At 34.8% G+C, this 20144-nt stretch overlaps 1 protein-coding gene across 2 annotated transcripts in view; it reads left to right on the forward strand.

Moving 5' to 3' along the window:
• LOC127937785 (CUGBP Elav-like family member 5) overlaps nt 1-18887 on the forward strand; it is a 131716-nt gene extending 112829 nt beyond the window's left edge. The window contains exons 7-12 of one of the 2 annotated variants that reach the window (XM_052534304.1): nt 2774-2918; nt 8111-8320; nt 9275-9364; nt 10130-10273; nt 10941-11112; nt 12508-18887. In XM_052534304.1, the coding sequence (XP_052390264.1) occupies nt 2774-2918; nt 8111-8320; nt 9275-9364; nt 10130-10273; nt 10941-11068 (717 nt within the window). In that variant the 3' untranslated portion in view covers nt 11069-11112; nt 12508-18887. The remainder of the gene's footprint in view (nt 1-2773; nt 2919-8110; nt 8321-9274; nt 9365-10129; nt 10274-10940; nt 11113-12507) is intronic. The other variant, XM_052534305.1, reaches the window with a different exon arrangement.
• The last annotated feature ends 1257 nt before the right edge of the window (nt 18888-20144 follow it).

The raw sequence follows: 20144 nt of genomic DNA on the forward strand, positions 1-20144 counted from the left end.
GCAGGTCCTACAACCTGTATTCAGTATAAACTTATATTCAGTACAATGGATTATTTATTTGGACATATATATCTTATATATTATATCTCATTATGTTTTTGAACAAATTTATTTTTATTTTTTTTATTTTTTTTTGGGTCAAAATTTCAAGAAATAAACTCAAAATCAACATATATAAACTGAGAATTCTGACTTTTTTTTTTCTAGAAATTCCAAGTTTACATTTTCTGACACAGAATAAAAAATAGAAAAGGTAATTTTGACTTTTTTTGGGAGAAACAAGCGTTCGCTTTCAATATTTAAAGGTTTAAATAAAATTATTGTTTACAATGTATATTAAAAACACAATTCAAGAAATTTAAAAAAATGCTAAATAGTTTATTCTAGCCCTTTCACATTTGCACGCAAATGCATTTTGATATTATCTAGAATTTTGCTCCTGAAGCAAATTTTATATTACCATATATTTTGAAATTTTATATTTTATGCAAGCAGTTCATTTAAACTTAACTAAAGCGGGGTTAAAACTGATATTCAGTTCTATTGTTACATTTATTTTGTCATTTTATAGGGTTTGCTGAAATGAAATGCAGAAATAAAGTGTGCACATTTGACTCTTAAAAAAAGTATTACACATTACACATCACATTAAATTGCTTTCTGTAGTAATCAACACTGCACTGTTAATATATTATTGTACTTTATTATATCCTTCGCTAATAAATGATTGCAATATTAATGTACAATACTGTACATTGGATATGCATGGTACTCCAGGGTAATTCAGATAATATTCAAATCAATACCATAGTACTTCTATGTACATTGTTTGATAATGTTTCAAATGAATGTGGATTCTGGTGTTGACAGAGCATCTCATCCTCCAGGATCACGGCTAAACAAAGCGTCGTCATTAAGAATGCATGCTAATGGTTTATCCTATAGATCAGTGTGGTTTATATTGATGTATGTATAGATTACACACTCTGTCCGTGTCAAGATGTGGTCAGTTAGTGTGTGTAGTTACACCCCTCTTCTAGAAAGCTAATTTGTGTCAGTTCCACAAAGGCACACACTATCATCTTCCACAATATTGAATTATTAATACAATTATTTTTAATTAATAAAAATATATTTTATTGTATTTTTATTTTTATATATTTCAAAAATGATATATTGTTTTATTTTATGTAAACTTTTTATACATTAATATTAAATGTATACAATGGTTATAGAAGAGAATCACCCCCACTTTAAAATTGTCACAATTTGCTGCTTTTCAGCCTGAAATGAAGTCGGACACAGTTTTAGTTTTAACCTGTTGTATTTACTCAGTGCCACATATAACATCCAAGTGAAAAAGATAACACCAACATGCCAGAAAATAAATAAACAAAATAAAAAACCTGAATCACTGAGTTGGAAAAAGGTCACCCCTCCTAAAAATGTCTTGTAAGTCTATTATTTAGAAGAGGAAGGTATTTGTAGAACACAAACCCTTCCTCCCTGGATTAGGACATCGCTCCAAACTGGATGAAAGAGCTGGAGGAAGCTGGTCAGCAAGAGGCCGACAGCAAATCTGAAGCAGCTGCAGGAATTTATGACAAAGAGTGCTCATTGTGTGCATGTGACAACATTATTCTCCACAAATGTGGCTTGTATGAAAGGGTTGCAAGAAAAAAGCCACTCTTCAAAAAAGGCCACATACAGTCAGACAGAGCTTTTCCAAATCACACCTTGAAGATTGAGGCAGATGAGACTAAAATGTAATTATTAATAACACCAAATGATATGTCTGGTTGAAATCCACCACAGCCCAATAAAGCATGGAGGTGGTGATGTCTTGTTCTGGGTGTTTCTCTGCAGCAGGGACTGGAGCAATTCTCAGGATAGAAGGAAGAATGGATGGTGCACAATACCATTGAATTCCTGAAGAAAATCTGCTGCCCTCTGCCAGAATGTTTTCAATGGGAAGAAGGTTTACCTTCAAACATGAAAATATATTTATATAACAATATATTTTGACTTATATAATATATTTTGAAAATATATTACTCTGAAATCTTCAGTTTGGTAAATTAACCTCTTTCGGCTGAACATTTTATTTTGTACATTTACAGCGTTTGTTATTTACTCCATGGAACGTCACGTCTGCTTTATACTGTTGTGTTTGTGCAGATGGTTGTTGCCATAGTGACATAATTACAGTAATTGGCTATGCTACAGTGCATTTGTGCTCGTTAATTCACTTTAGGAATATACTTTGATCAAATTTATTTGAACACCTACAAACACATGTAGCATCTCTGATAGGGTCAGGTTATATAACCAACAAGGGCCAGGCTACTATTGCTGTGAATAAGATACCATGGTAATAGGTTATACCTTATTTTACAGTATTTGTACTTACAGTGTACTTATCCAAGAAGGTACTAGCATATGTGGGTAAGTTTAGGTTTAGGGGGTAGGTTCATGTTAGTCTCCAGTTATTGTAACTGTTTTAACAAGTACACAGAACAGGACTGTAAAATAAAGTACAACCATAATATGCTTTTGGACATTTTTTTTTTTTGAAGTACCTAGGAGAACCATATGAATACCTTGCAATATAAATAAGGTAATCCGTCAAGACCATGACATTACAATCAATGGGGGGGGGGGGGGGGGGTTGTAAAGGATCTCTTCTTTTAAATAATATTATATGCATTTGCTGTGTGTGTATTTAATTTAATGTTGAAGGTTTTCTTTCTCTTGTTTTGTTTCGTTGGTTTAGCTGATGCAGCAGCAGGCGGCGATTATGGCAGCTTCTCAAGGCGGTTATTTAGCTCCCAGTGTGGCGTATCCAGCCACACAGATTCACCAGGTGGGGGCGCTCAACATGAACAGCCTGCCACCCACCCCGATGACACCTGTTTCAGGTGAGTCTGATGCACAACCTTAAAATCTCATTTAGGTGTCAGTTTTATCTCAGATGTTCCACCTACAAATTCTTACAAAAGAATTTAGAATAGCAGCACAAAACTTAATAACTCTATGGCAGGATATCATTTTATCCATTAGTAAATGTTTGTTTTTAATTGTTATTTTTAACCTTCTGCTTAAATGCCTTCTGCTTACATACTTTTGTAGACATATTAAGTTCTTGTTGTGATTTTCGTAAAACTTTGCAATACAGTTCCATTTATTAGCATTAATTAACTACAACAAGGTTATTACAGTTAACTTAAACTAAAACCATAATAAAAACATGAAAATATTTGATTATTTAAAATTAACGTTATTTATTTAAAAAAATATCGCATAAAATATATAAGCTTAAAATAAAAATTAAAGTAAATATATATATATATATATATATATATATATATATATTTACTTTAAATATATAAATATATAAAGATATATATATATCTTAAACTTATATTTCAGGTTGCCAAAGCAAATTTTTTCATTGTCATTTGGTTTAAATTGAAGCACTACAATAACTAAAACAAAATAAACTAAACCTAGTACATTCAAATATAAAAAATACACATATTTTAAAAGGAACTAATAGAAATTCCAAAAACACACAAAAATTACTAAGACTAAATTTAAAGTAAAACATACTACTACAAAAACTATAATAGTATATGACAATGAATAGCACTTCTACATACTAGTTGATGTTAATTTCAACATTAACTAATACTTAATTTTCAGGTGAAATGCTTTGTATGTTTCAGATTTTTAGTTAAATTTAGCCAATACAAAAACTAATGTTAAGAAATGAGACCTTAATGTAAAGTATTATATTTATTTCTTAAATGAAGTACATATTTAATGTAATACTGTGTGTGTGTGTGGGTAAAAAGTTGACTGCAAAACTAGTATAGATTCCATTTTTTGTTACATATGTTACATTAGATCAGTTTACTAGCAGTAAGTATCCCAGATCTGCACTCTATCAAACCCATCTCACGCTGGATATCAGCTTTCACTCCCAGCTCACCTGATCAGTGTCATGGACTGGAACGCACTAGAGATTCCTATTGATCCTTGGGAATCGATGTGCTGGATGTGAACCACATCTCATGGATGCGTTTCAGATGTTCAAACACACACAAACACACACAGCTGCAGGCTCTCGCTCTTATAGCGGACCCTTGAAGCCGGGGATACAGGATAGTCCACGGGGTCCCACATGAAAACAAGCTCCTGAATTTGAGAAACGTTTTAAAATCCATCCACTGGTCATGATTTCGACAAGTCCATTGTAGATGTTCAGAAGCTTCAAAAACAGACAATAGAACATTTTGACAATATTTAGGAGGAAACTAGCATATAGTTGACCTTTAAGCTAACATACATGTGCTAATGGTCCAGTTTTGATTTCATAGGCTCTTAAATTTTGTATACCGTAAGTGTGGTCCCCCAAAAGGCACATGGATTTTAAGTTTTTAAGTTGGTCTGAGTCTTCTGTAATTGCACAACATTTGAAATCCCAGGCCTTGGACAAGAATAATCATCTGGCGCTCGAGCGATCTGTGCCCACACAGAACAGATGCTTTCATCTGTGCACACGATGACCTTTAGTCTGGGTGCTGTTTTGGGCTCAGTATTTGCCTTACATATCCCAATGAAAATAGTGATGTGACTAGCCACACTCTGTGGCTTTATGCAAATGTATCCGAGGGTCACTTCCCAGCGTGTTTCTGGATCTGAATAAGACATGCTGCACTTTCTTAAGGATGTGTTGTGTAAACTGATTCTTTAGGGTTGCATAAGAGAGTGTGTGTTGTAATATTCTCCTCACTGACCATGTAATATGTTGAGTGAACACACAAACACATTTATACACAATAACACCATGGACTCGCCCAGCATCCACTCTGTGTATTGCTTTGATTTTTACTCTGACCGCCTGCTGACCTTTGTATCTTCTAGACTGTGTGTGTGTTTGTGTAAGATCCTTACAGAATATCCATTCACTCCCAGTGTGTGTGTGTGTGTGTGGTTAGAAGAAACAGTGAGTATCTTGGAGTCTGTAGAAGAGACAGTAGTAGACATGGCAGCCTAATTTATCATGGCTCCATGGGACCCGCAAAGCACAAAGCACTGCAAAAGAGACAAAAGCTCTCCTGGGCCTGTGCTGTCCCACACACACACACACACACACACACACACACATGCACACATAGTGATTCCTGCTCCATAAAGAGTAAATATTTGGCTACAGCTGTGCTGTGATGTGACTTTCTGCAACATGAAATGCAAATCCACTCATTACCTGTTGAGATCGCAGTCAAGAGCTGTACACAATACCCTAAGCACTTCAAGTTTTGTAGGGCAGAATTTCACAGTTTTGTATTTTTCCTCTAGTTTTGCAAGCAGAGAAGACTTTTTACTGTCAGCATAAAATTTGGTCCTGTTTGCAGCTTTTTCTGGTTAAGAACTGCACATTGCTTTCCAGAATTTTAAGCCAGAAGGGCTTAGAATATTAAAGTGCTTGATTATTGTACATAAAAAAGTTATTTGTCGTGGTCTTAAAGGGATATTTCACACAAAAATGAAAGTTCTGCCATCATTTAGTCACAATCATCCAGTGTTGTTATTTATTTTATATTTTTTAGTTTATTAACTTTTAATGTATGGACAAAAACAGCTGAGACATTCTTAAAACTATCTTCTTTTATGTTCCACAGAAGAAGGAAAGTCATTCAGGTTTTGGAACAACGTGAAGGAGACAGTGTTGTTATTGACTAAAACGATTAAAAAACGGTTTCTGTTAACTGAAATACTAAAGACAAATGCTAAAATAAAATAAACTAATAACTTAAATGCCTTAGTTAGGTTTACGTTTACTACTTACTACTTATACGCTGTCAGGAGTTTTCGTATGTGAGAGCCGTTCTGTTTTATCAACACTTTCTGACTCACTGTTAGACTTATATTTCTCTCTACTCTCGTTCTCATCCTTTATCACTTTTCTTTTCTCAATCCTGCTGGAAAATCGATGCTGATTTAAATATTTCTTATTATTATCAACGTTCTAATCAGTTGTGCTACTTCATATCTTTGAGGAAACGGTGATACTTTTTTCAGGATTCTTTGATGAATACAAAGTACAAAAGAACAGCGTTTATTTGGAAATAGAAAACTTTTGTAACAATTGAATGCTCCCCTGCTGAATAAAAGTGTTAGCAAGGCAAGAATAACCAGGTCCAGACAGCTGAGCTACTCAATGACTTAATGAAACCAGTTTGGACGAGTAGAAACTATGTCCTGTGCTCCAGCTTCCACCTTCAGCTGGTTTCAGCTCGATGAACAGGAGTGTTACACAAGACCGGACAGCACAGAAACACATGATGTGTTTGATTCGACTGTAGATCAGACATTAAAGAGCCCAGTCCTCAGAGAGAAGTCAACAAAACATACTGCACTACATGAAGACAGCAGTCAGGAGAGATGATGATATTTCTCTGGCTCTCTCAGGTGTTTGTATTTCGCTCTGATTTCATCATGAGCACTGTTTATCCTATTTGCAACTTTTTTGTAGTAGAAATCAACTTCCATATTCCTTGTATGCAAAATCGAACCTCATATTCTACATAACATCTCACAGTGTTTCATTTTGACAAAATTCTTTCATCGTTTTTTCTGCGCAATGTGTGTTGTATGGTGTTTGCTCCTCTTCTAGGGCTAACCGAGCTGTTTTTCTAACCACCTGTTCTTCTCAGTTTGATTGACAGCAGAGTTGAAGCGTGTTGATCTGTCCAACGTTAGATACAGCCAGCAGCGCTTCAGACATCATTTACATAATCACGCTCCTGCATCAATCCATACACATCTGCTGTACTGCATTGTTCATGAACATTTATGAGACTTTGCTTTGTGTTGAGATCTAAGCACTTTTACAGTAATATATAGAGATTTTTATTAAGGATTATCTTTTCTGCTTACCATGGTTGCATTTATTTGATCAAAAATACTGTAAAAAAATATATATAATTTTAAATAAATGGGTTGTATTGTAATATTTTTCAAATGAAATGTATTCCTGTGATGCTCCGCTGTATTTTCAGCATCATTCCTCCAGTCTTCAGTGTCACATGATCTTCAGAAATCTTTCAAATATTCTGATTTGCTGCTCATGAAATATTTCTTGTTATTTTCAATTTTAAAAACAGATGTGCTGCTTCAAATTATTGTGCGCAAACTGCGGAAAAAAGAATCAAGATTCTTGAAATAAAAAATAAATAAATAAAAAAAAAAAATTATATATATATATATATATATATATATATATATATATATATATATATATATATATATATATATATATATATATTTTTTTTTTTTTTTTTTTTTTTTTTTTTTTTTTTTTTTTTTTCAAGCTGGAGCTGATTTGCAGGTAAAAATGAAAATATGTGATGGATGTAAACATGGTACAAACACAATGCAAAAAAAAAAAATTCAATTCCATTAAAATTTAAAATTATGTATTATTTAAAAATTAAATTAAAAATGTATATATATATATATATATATATATATATATATATATATATATATATATATATATATATATATATCTGCCAATGGGGCAAGAATAAAATCATTAAAATCATATAATCAATATAACTGAAATAATGATGACAACATTAAATGTTGGAATGTGTAGAATTTGGAGATTAATTTCAGCACTAGATCAGCATCTATCATATTGTTTCATTTCACAGGAAGTGGCTTAGTTTGTTTACAGAAAACCATCATATATAATGCAAACTAATCGTTTTTTTTTTTTGTTTGTTTGTTTGTTTTGTTTTTTTTGCATGTGCAATTCACTTAGAAAGCAGAATCACCACACAGGTGTGTGGAAACCCCAGATCATGGCTGAAGTTTCCCTGTAGGCATAAACTGGTTACAACCACAGTGTGCTGCATCGATATCAGCTGTCAGCACATTCTGACGTGCAATCAAATCGGATCTAGAACTGATGTCGAAAATTGAGTTGAAGTGGCACAATATCATTAAAACGGCAGAATTTAAAGGAATTCCAGCTTGTGAAGTTCATCGTCAACATGTCGCTGGTCTCAGATCAGTAATTTCTGTGTCCGTCTCGTCGCAGGTTTGAGCTCTCCACCGGCTAATCTGGCCTCCTCTGCCATGCCGAGCATCGTGACTCCCATTGTTAATGGGTTCAGTGGAATCCATCACCAAGCCAACGGTCATCCGGTCGAGGCGGTGTACACCAACGGCCTGCCGCAGTACTCCACCCAGAGCCCCACCGCAGCCGACACGCTCCAGCAGGCCTTCACGGGCGTCCAGCAATACACAGGTACTGCACACACTAGTGGAGACCTCAGTCTCAATATGTCTTCTAAAATTAGTTTGGACACAAAAGAGTCAGTTGTCATCATCCAGCGAGAGTTGTAGAGCTATGAAATGAATCTGAATCTGAGCACAGTTTGAAAACTCGTGTGAGATTACTGGAGTCTTTCTCTCAGAAGAGAAACATCTGAGAAGCAGGGGACTCTCAGTTTGTTCTCCATTTAATCTCGTTGTTGTTGAGGAGAAACTATAGAGATATTTGAGATATTACACATTTTAGAATCTGAGCACAGCTGTGAGACGTTGTTGAGATCTCGCCTAAAACATTTTCTCAGGAGAAACATCTGAGAAGCAGGAGATTTCAGCAAATCTGTTCTCCATTTAATCTTGGTGTCTGGGTGAAACAAATGATGTATTTGAGATACTAAACGTCTAGATTACCTAAGAAGCAGGAGGTTGGGTTTTTATGTTCTCCATTTAATCTCAGTATTGTGTAGAAGTAGCAGAGATATCATGTGCGTGTATTTCCAAACCTGAGCATAGTTTGAGACATCTGTTCAGACACATTTGCTCTCCATTTAATCCCACTGCTGTTTAGCAGAGAGAGCCGAGATGTTAAATGGATCTCATTTGTGATTGTCCATTCCATGCTGTCGATATTTTCATAAATGTCACTTTCACAAATATGACTTTCCTCATGAAGTGTTATTGCTGGTAGGTGACTTTGCTGTGATTGAAACCTCAGGTTGTATTTGTATTTTCTGGATATTACAGCTATCATACGGATGCCTGGAGATCTGTCATTTGAAATCAGTTTGATATATGATGAACTTGCTTTCAGATTTCATTGCACTGTGATGCTGTCATATTTCATTAGCATATAACGGTCAACCTTCGTCTTGTCCTTATTCTTGCCTCATCTGCACCTCTCTCTCTCTCGTGATTATGAATATATCTGCAGCCATATATCCTGCCACAACACTGACCCCTATAGGTCAGACACTGCCACAGCCTGCTCAAATCATCCAGCAGCAGCAGCAGCAGCGGGAAGGTGAGTGACAGAAATCACAGCTTTCATTTCTCTCACTAATCAGTCTTTCCCCCTCATGTTGTTATGAACCAATGAATTCAGATCAGTTAGTCTTATTCAGAAGTATCAAATGCTTGACTGCTTCCCTGTGAAGATTGAACTACTGAGTTCCATTTTAGAATCTTCAGTTTTAGTGACATCACTGTCAGATGCTTCCTGATTGGCCTGCTGCGCTTTAACTTTTTAAATGGCATAAATCATAAAACATTAAAGAAAATATCTTATAAGTGGAGCAAAAAATGCTAAAAAAAGACTATAATGCTCAAAACCCCCCAAAACAACACTGTTTCCATCAGTTGCAACATTTTGTTGTCTATGTAAATTAAATCATTTCTTGTTGATGTGTATTTTATGGAAGCCCATTTCCGCCACACAATAAAGAAATGAATTTTTTCTCTCACAATTCATCAGAACAGAAAAAATTTATTAATTGAAAAAAAAATAGAAATAAGTACCAATAGTAAAATATAAAATCAAAAATGTGAGATATAAAGTCAGAATAGCAAGATATAAAAAATGCAATTTTGGAAAGAAAAGTCAGAATTGTGAGATAAAAACTCACAATTACCTTTTTTTCATAATATTTCACTGATGCATTACAATAAAAAATAATCTTGCATCTAAGTTATATTTCCATCATATGTTTCATTAGTCTTTTCATATAGTCTAAAAATACATGTTCATGTCTGCCACACAGCATATAAAATATGCGTATGTCTGTTTCAGGTCCCGAGGGCTGCAACTTGTTTATCTATCACCTGCCACAGGAGTTTGGGGATAACGAGTTAATGCAGATGTTCCTTCCGTTCGGATCCGTCATCTCCTCAAAGGTGTTCATGGACAGAGCCACCAATCAGAGCAAATGTTTCGGTAAGACACACCTCTATCTATCTATCTATCTATCTATCTATCTATCTATCTATCTATCTATCTATCTATCTATCTATCTATCTACCTATCTATCTATCTATCTATCTATCTATCTATCTATCTATCTATCTATCTATCTATCTATCTATCTATCTATCTATCTATCTATCTACCTATCTATCTATCTATCTATCTATCTATCTATCTATCTAAGCCAATTTTAACATGCATTAAGTGTTTGCCAAATTAGGATTTGTATCCAGGGTGCCATGTAGCCCATGATGTGCCAGCACTTAGATGTTTTGTGTGAGTGTGTGCGCGTGTGTTTGTGTGTGTGTGTGTGTGACTGTAGTGAGTTTAATGAAGGTTTATTGGTCTCCTCACTCACCCCAAAAGCCTTGCCTGTCTGGAATCACATATATTTATATTAATTCTTCTCAGACTACACATGTGGCTCTCGGGAACGAGATCCCTCCGCAGAAATCAAGCCGTTTCTCTCCCTCTCTCTCCCATTAGTTTAATTTGATTCAGTCCTCTCAGTTTAGTTGTTGTTCATTTCCTTCCACATGAATTAAAAAGGAGTAAATTTGGACGTTCGTAGCACACGCACACATGAGCAGCACTGTCTCTCTCAGACTCTGTTGCTCTGTTTCTCTCTCGACTGCAGGCTTCGTGAGCTTCGATAACCCCGCCAGCGCTCAGGCTGCCATCCAGGCCATGAACGGCTTTCAGATCGGCATGAAACGCTTGAAAGTGCAGCTGAAACGACCAAAAGATGCCAGTCGTCCATACTGACCACAAGCAGGGATGCATATGTGCACTCTCAGCCATTAGGAGAGGTAGGCACACGCATCGTTTTAATAAACCGGAGGTGTCCATCATAACATACTGCAGGCTTATGTAAAGGGTTTAGTTACACTCAGGTGTAGCCATCATTTGAGAAGTGAGGAATGTAATAATATTTTTTAAAAATCGGATAGACCAAAATAAATAAATAAATAGTTATAATTATAATGAATACAAAAAAATCTCTTGAGACTATCTTGTCTCTTTTAATTTAAATATAAATGTATTTACAGTCGCCCTTGAAAACCTCACTTGCTTGAATAAAGTGTGAATTTACGTTTTATTAAAAGTGAAGGGGTTCTTTTACTTTACAAGACAGCATTAATAGTTTCAATTGTGTCCTTTCTCTCTAAAAACTGTTGAAACAAGTGGAGAGACCAGTTTAAGTTGATTGTTTTCATTTGCGAATGTTTTATATTCTGTCTGATGATAGCGATGATTTAGAAAAAGCATGGTTTAAAGATTAAGTACAATTTACAGTTCTGAAATATTAATGTAATGACCTGCAAGCTAATAATATCAGGCCAACAACAACTAATTTTATGTTTTTAAATTAATTTAATTTTTATTAATGTTGTTGTTTGTTGTTGTTGTTATTTTATTATTAATATATGTTTTTTTTATAAAAATGTGAAATAAAATAATTAAGATAATAATAAAAATAATAATAATGATGATTATATAACTTTTTGATGTATGATTTTACAAGTGCTTTTGACAACAACAATGATGATTTTATATTTCAAACAAAAATGTAAAATAAAAATAATAAGAAATTATTATTTTTATTAATTAAAATATTGTTATTTAAAAAAAATAAAAATCAAGATATTTTCTTAATTAAAAAGCAAATAAAAAGATGTATTTTAAAAAGTAAATTATAATTATTATATATATATATATATATATATATATATATATATATACATATATATATATATATATCTTGTCCATTATAATCGGCCATAATGAGACATAATAATCAGTTATTATTTATTATTATCATCAAAAACGCTACATCCCGCGTGTGGAGTATAAAAGCTTGTGCTGAATGAAGTGATCTCTCCTTTAAAGCCGCAAACTTCTCTACTTAACTCTTCCGGCAAACAGTCAAATGTTTTCTTGAAGCTGCAGTGTGGATGATGCAATCCATCGGCACACCTGTATCATGTCATCTCTCTGGATGCTTCTATCATATTTAATGTGATGTCAAGAGCGCAGGCCTGAGTTTGAGCTTCACACGGCTCCGGCTGTGTCTGATGGCTCCTGGTTTGACATCCAGGTTTCAAGCTGTCAGCATGAAGCTGAGCTGTTTTCCTCTTCTGCTGCTGCTGTCTGTCTCCCGAGTCAAACTCTGACATCTCTCTCTCTTTCTCTCTCTCTGGCAGGTTTTGAACAGTTGTAGTCTTGACGTTTTGACGGATGGAAACTTTTCTTGAAAAACTAACACATGAAAAAGAAAAAAAGACTAAACACACACACAAAAAAAACAACACAAAGAAGCAAGCAAAGTGGAAAAACAAGCGCATAAGAGAGATTCGTGAAGCATATGGCATTTAACAAAAGCGTGTGTTTTCAATGGCGATGAAAGACTGGCGTGACGAGGGGACAACAGCGACGGCGGAGACGAGGACGAAAACAAATAAACTCAAATCTTTTTTCTCTTGTGAAAAATGCTATATACCGAACACTTTGGAAGAACAGTGCATGGCTGGGACTGGTAGAGTTCGCAAAAAGAAAAGACGGACCCATGCACATATCAAAAGACAGTTGTAGCTTTTCCTCGCGTGGAGTAATGAGGGTCTAACGGTGAAATGTGTATATGACACTGACGCAGTACAACGAACTCTCCCATAGGGACCAGAGGACCAAATCTTTTTCATCTCTGTCGGTACCGTAACCATGTACAATATTACCACCGAACGATTATCTTACGCGACTTACATGCTACTTCATATAATATGCCAATTAAGAGTTAGACACAATTAATTCAGGGTGTATAGTGTAGGTTTACGGGGACTTGGGGTGTGTTTTATTGAAAACCTTTGGTTGTGGGCGCAAAACCGTCTAAATGATATTGATAGATTGTTTAGTGGGGTATTTTAGGCTATTGTTATAGACTATGAAGTGTGTTGATATTGAGTCGGGCACATCCTGCTGTTCATCGCCACGTCTCATTTCAGAAAGGGCATTTGATCCATCGCAATATCATTTATTTCATGCATCATACTGTAAACATTTGACCACAGCAAACACGTAACCACACATGGATATTTTTGCCAAACAATGGCTCTTGTTTTTGAGCTAAACAAATTCACAAGGAAACCTCACTCTGGTGATAATTTCACCACCAAAACTCTCCACGGATGGTTTTAATGTTGGATACGAGGATTTCATAAAGTCTCAGTTATCTTTGGTTTGTTATTGTTTTATTTTGTTTGTTTGTTTGTTTTTAGTTTTTTTGTTTTTTTGTGTCAGCTTACCAAGTTCGCAAGGCTTACATTTAAATTACTCTTTAATTTAATTTAATTTAATTTAATTTAATTTAATTTAATTTAATTTAATTTAATTTAATTTATTTTATTTTATTTTATTTTATTTTACCAAGTACACAGCAGGGCTTAGAGTAAAATTACTCTCATTTGTTATTTATTTATTTATTTATTCATTCATTCATTCATTGTTTATTTTAATGTTAAAATAAAAGTCTCACATTAACATTACTGTCAGTTTATCCATGTTTTTTCTTTTTTTTATTTATCACATTGTATCGTATATGTTAGCTTTCTTACCGTTAATGTGTTGGTTACATTAAGTTTGTCAGTTTAAAACACTGCTGAATACCCAGCAATCAATCTAATGCAATTCACTATTACTATTTAAAACTATTTAACTGAATTGTTGCTCCTGCTACTTCTGTACTGCGTTCCCCAAACACGTGAGAACATATATGAAGATAACTGAGGCTCTATATTGAATCCTCTGAAATTAGGTTAAAAACAGCCAGAGAAAGATGTTTTGCTGGTTCACGCAGCACTGATGTTTCCATTGTGAGATCGGGCTGTTTTCAAGATACAATTCAGGAAAACCTTTAATTTACAAACAGCCTAAAATCGTGCCATAGTGAAGCTTTGAATTTGTTTCAGTGGCTTACACTGATATGCTGTTTGCCAGAAGGGCCTTCTCGAACATTTATAGTAGACAAATCAAATCATATGACAGCATAACACACAGCACACAGAGAGATCAGCAGTCTCTGAACATTTCTATAGCCTTGAAAGGCACTTTTAAAGACAGTAGTTCTCTTCTATTCATGCTTTATTCAGGTATTTCATGTGTGATTACACTTAAATGAACTTCGTAATTGCTCATAGTTACACTGTATTGTGCATGCCAATGTAAACGTAGTACTTATGTAGAGCCAGGTCACAGTTATGGCCTAAACGATCGCGAAAAAAAGAGAGAAGTGATGAAAGGAACAAAAATGTATGAAAAATAGTGTTTAGAGGTGAAAATCTTTGGAACCAAACCAGTGAGGCCACATCACCACTAAAAAACATGGGAACGTTTATTTTAAAGTCAAACATGAAATCAAAATCTTTCGCAATACACGTTTCTAGTCTTATTTTGAAGGACTCACCAGTGCACATACCGTATTCTCCGGACTGTAAGTCGCACTTTTTTTCATAGTTTGGCTGGTCCTGCGACTTATAGTCAGGTGCGACTTATTTATCAAAATTAATTTGACATGAACCGAGAGAAATGAACCAAGAGAAAACATTACCATCTACAGCCGCCAGAGGGCGCTCTATGCTGCCAGAGATGCTGCTCAGTGCTCCTGTAGTCTCTACACTGAGCAGCATAGAGCGCCCTCTTGTGGCTGTAGATGGTAATTTTTTTTCTCTTGGTTTTAAATAAATGCGACTTATAGTCCAGTGCGACTTATATATGTTTTTTTCGTCATCATGACGTATTTTTGGACTGATGCGACTTATACTCAGGTGCGACTTATAGTCCGAAAAATACGGTAATCGCAAATACTTAATACATTCATGTATTCTTAGAAATACGGCAAATTATGGAATTAAATTGGGTTGAAAATTCCATTTCATGTTGAATTTGACATCATGCTTAGTTGTTTTGACCCATAGAAACTTTTGAACTTTTTGGACCAAACCTGTAATGTTAGATAGCAGGGTTTTTTCAGCACAGCCTGCCATGATCAGCCAACTAGCAAATGTGTCACGTGCCACGAAAGCACAATTTCCCCCAGTCAAAACAAGTGATACTTTCTCTGTGCCGTTGTCCCATTAATATTTTGTCAGGATAAGAGAAAAGCTCTCGTCTAGGAGGTTATGTCAGGATATCTGAGTTCTTGAAGCTAATATGACTGGACAGCACATTTCACTCTAAAACCTGAAAATGGTCAGTGTCACTCTTAATATTCAGAGGACAAAGTGGATCTTAAGTGCTTTACAGGTCAAACAAGGTACATGTTTTGATATTAAGACAGAAATTAGCAAAGTTTTGGATCACCGTATGGTTACTTTGACTGATGGATCAACACAAAACATGAATCAGTTATGAAAGGCTTCCCTTTAGAAATGGCAGAATCTCCAGAAAACATGTTCAACAGCTCCAATAAATAAATATAAAATATTGAAAAAAATCTTGCATTTTTATATATATATACATTTTGACAGCAATTTTGAGGACCATTATGATATTTTCCACAATAAGCACATTTTCCTGTCATGCAATCCTCATTACTACAATGCAAAAAGCATTATTATGAGTCATCATTATACTATTAGTTTTGTTCTTGACATTATTCCCAGTTGTTATTTGCTTTATTTTCTCTTTACTGTAATAATATCCAAAATAAAAAGAAATAGCTTTAATACGATAATGTTTATAAGTTAACAACAAATGCTAGAATGATGTATACATTCTTGAATTAAATTTATTCCTAGTAATGATCATGAGATTTTTATTTGTTAATGAGAATTTGGGACAAAAATGCCCTTAATTGTCATGAAAAATTATTTAACAGTGCAAAATAAAAATCATAACACGTTTTAATAAATGTAAACAAAAAAAAAATGTGACGGCCTTAAAATATACTTTATTTTTATCATCAGTGATACACAATGGATCATTAAAACTAGTTAGAGTCCAACAGGGTCCTCAAACACACACACACACACACACACACACACACACACACACACATATATATATATGCCTAATAGTTGCACAAACATTCCAGTTCCTATCGCTCCAGTGGGACGTCTGCCATCTGTCTGTCTAAACTCAAATTAGTGATCAGGGACAGAGCAGGTTTTCAATTAAACTCTTAGAGGATGAGATGATCACAGTGAAAGGTCACTATAATCAACATTCAAGGGCCCTATTCTGTTTACTACATTAATTCCGTTTTCTATAATACTATAGAACTGAACTGTTAAACTAACTGGAGAGTGACATCATCATTCTGAGACGGGACCCAGTGAGATCATGGATGTGTTTGGAAAAGCCTACTAACACACTCCTCATACTGTTTTTTTCTTGTACATTTATTAAATACTCAGTGTGCAACAAAGCAATACCCTGGCAAACACATATCAATGCATTCAAATCAATACTGTCATGAATGCTTTTTTGAAGTTGTAAATAAAACTAAGATAATTGTAGTACATCTTACAAGAAAATACCATTTCCGTTTTTCTACTTCAAATTTTCATGTTTAGTATAATGTGTAACTTGCCGTTTATTTATAATTATCTGGAAATTTACTCTCTACACCTAATTTATTTAGTGTAGTTAATTAAAAATAAAACTATATAGACTTTTTTTTAACCATAAAAATTTTAAAAACAAAGAAAAAAATACTAAAACTTTAACTAAAATTTTAATGAAACCTATATAACCACTATATAAAAATAAATACTAATTCCAAAAGGTAACAGAAATTATACAATTATACAAAAATAACACTGATTCACACAGAATGACTTAGCAACCACAGCAACACTCAACTCACTGCTTTTACTTCAATGCTGGGAAAAAATCGGTATTGGTTTACTTGGAATTACTTCTCACTGCTAGTAAATTTCACAAATAATGAAAAGTTTTGAGGTAGAAAGACTGAAATTAACATACTCCAATAATGTTTATTTACAACTTTGAAAAATCATTTTTCAGTGTGTTTGAACGTGTCATACTGTGTCACAGATTTACATTTGACATCAACAAATCAATCAGTAAAAAACAGTATGAAGCATGCATTTAGCAGTGTATACTATTCCATTCCTTTCCATTCGTAAGAGCAGAACATTCCTAGCCGTGCGGCAGCTGATCCACGCAGTGGCACATACGATTTTCAGTCTGGATGTTTCTAAACCTGTGGCTCATACATTCTGTACAAATATGAATTCTCATGCTCTGTTTTCATTTTTATTCTATTTATTGCCAAAAAAAAGAGAAAACTAGTTCTTCTTTCATAGCTTGCCCTGCCTATAGTTCTTTAAATCACATTTGTGCATGCTAATTGCTAGAGATGTAGAGAGACATTTTTGTAGTAAAAGACATAGAAAAGATAAAAATGCACCATTTTTTGGTTTTGCTTTTCAACCAGTACCTCCTCGGGTAACAGTCAAAGCTTCAAGGTGAATAGCGGAGGTCACGCTTTATAGTTTTTAGGCGTGCTATCATGCAGTAAGGATATCATGGAAACCTAGCGCTGCGCTTGGACTCGCTCGACATGCTCTTCAGGGTCTGGGCTATTTTGGGTGTATGTTTTACAAACTGTGTTTTTTATTCATACAATGTTACTACCTGAACTAAGCCATGTCCTCTTCCTTCATACTCCCTATATACTGCCATAGTCCTCTGCTAGAGCCAACGCTGCATACAGCATCAAAACATACAAACCTCAAGCTTTCCATCCACGTTTGCTTTTCTTTCCCGCGTCTTTGATTGAGAATGATTTTTTTTTTTCAGCCAATACTCTGAATGTTTTGTACAGAAGAAAATGGTTTAGGATGTTATAGATTAATCTATTTGGTATGATATTCCTATGAATGGTTCTCTTTATATATGTCAAGGTAATGAAATCTGTATTTGTTGGGAATATATAGCACAGAACGCTTCTTTCAGGTACAATGGGAGTCGCGCAAAAGCTCCCGGTGTTTTCTGTCGTGACTGATCCGGGATCAGCTCTAAAGATGAGCTGGAAACCAACACTAGACCTGGATCGGTGACAGAAAACAACTCGGATCGGCTTTGCTATGGACGATTGTGTATCTTAGGGTTTCTTAGCACAATATACAAACAGATGTAAGCTAAATGATGAATCTATGTTTAAATGCTATTAAGGGAAGTGTGGGACACGACCAGATGTTCACGTAACGTCTGTATGATGAGTTTTAAGCCCTTCTCTGGAGGTGCAAAGGAGCAAACCTTCATTTTTGTTGCATTTTTGAAGAACAAAAGACCAGTTTTGTCCCATTATCTTCCCTTTTGAACTTGCTGCTTTGACAATTAAATATTTTAATAGGTTTTAATTATACGGTGATCTATTTATTGTTTCGGTCATTAATTTATTCTTTTTATTATTAGAATTTAATAATTTGCATTGGTTTATTTATATATTTATGTATGAACTTTAAGTTTATCATTTCTGACATGATGTATAAATTATGCTAATTGGGGCTTTTTCTGTCTTTCTTCTTTTTTCAATTTTACAATAAAAATGATATGAAATGCATACTCGGATCATTGTGTTCATGCAGTCGCCATGGAAGCTTAGTAAAAAGATGGAATTAATTTGGTTTGAAAATTCTAATAAATAAATGAAAGGGGGGAAATAACCGATACAAAATCTGTTCACATTTTACATAGATTTAGCACAACATTTAAAATTAAAATTAAACATTATTTTTTAATCAGGATGTCAGACAATTTGGATGCACACATAGTATATGAGGAAATTAATTTTTTTTTTTTTTTTTTTTTTTTGACCACATGGACAAACAAGTTTTACTTAGTGTTAATTATAAATAAATAAATAAAAAACATTTTAGTAATTTTATACCAGGGCTATTATTGTTAACTAAAACTATTTAAAGGGGGGGTGAAATGCTATTTCATGCATACTGAGTTTTTTACACTGTTAAAGAGTTGGATTCCCATGCTAAACATGGACCAAGTTTTAAAAATTAAGTTGTACGTTTGAAGGAGTATTTCTGTTCTAAAAATACTCCTTCCGGTTTGTCACAAGTTTCGGAAAGTTTTTTTCGAGTATGGCTCTGTGTGACGTTAGATGGAGCGGAATTTCCTTATATGGGTCCTGAGGCACTTCTGCCGGAAGAGCGCGCGCTCCCGTATAGCAGAGCACTGAGAGCACAACAGACTTCACTGATCAGAGCGAGAGCGTCGCAAATGTCACAAAAGAAGTGTGTTTTTGGTTGCCAGGGCAAGACAACCCTGCACAGATTACCAAAGAAAAAACAGCATTAAGGGACCAGTGGATGGAGTTTATTTTTACAGAGAAACAACGGAGTTGTGCAAGTGTTTGTGTTTGTTCCCTGCATTTCGAAGATGCTTGTTTTATAAACAAGGTCCAGTTTGACGCCGGATTTGCACATCATTTATTTCTTAAGGATAATGCAGTCCCAACGAAAAAGGGTCACGATCGTGTGTTGGAACCACAGGCGGTGAGTAAAACTGCTTAAAATATCTCTGCCTCCTTGTTAGTGCGTCCGCCTCCCATCGGAGACACGGGTTCGAGCCCCGCTCTGAGCGAGTCGTTGCTGCTGCTGCTCTCGTTCAGTTTCAGCCTCGGGATCTGATTCTGGATCATAAATAAACTGCTGAATCTGACTGTAAGCCATGGTTTGTTTTGGATGATGTTTTTTTCCTCAAGGTAATGTCACAGTTTCCACATGCTCTCAACGCAAAAGCCTACTCGCGCTCATGATTCTTTAGCTCCGCCCACACGTCACGCCTCCAGTCGGTCGTGTTT

Source organism: Carassius gibelio, chromosome A2 (assembly GCF_023724105.1).
Source record: "Carassius gibelio isolate Cgi1373 ecotype wild population from Czech Republic chromosome A2, carGib1.2-hapl.c, whole genome shotgun sequence".
In the NCBI taxonomy this organism is placed as follows: domain Eukaryota; kingdom Metazoa; phylum Chordata; class Actinopteri; order Cypriniformes; family Cyprinidae; genus Carassius; species Carassius gibelio.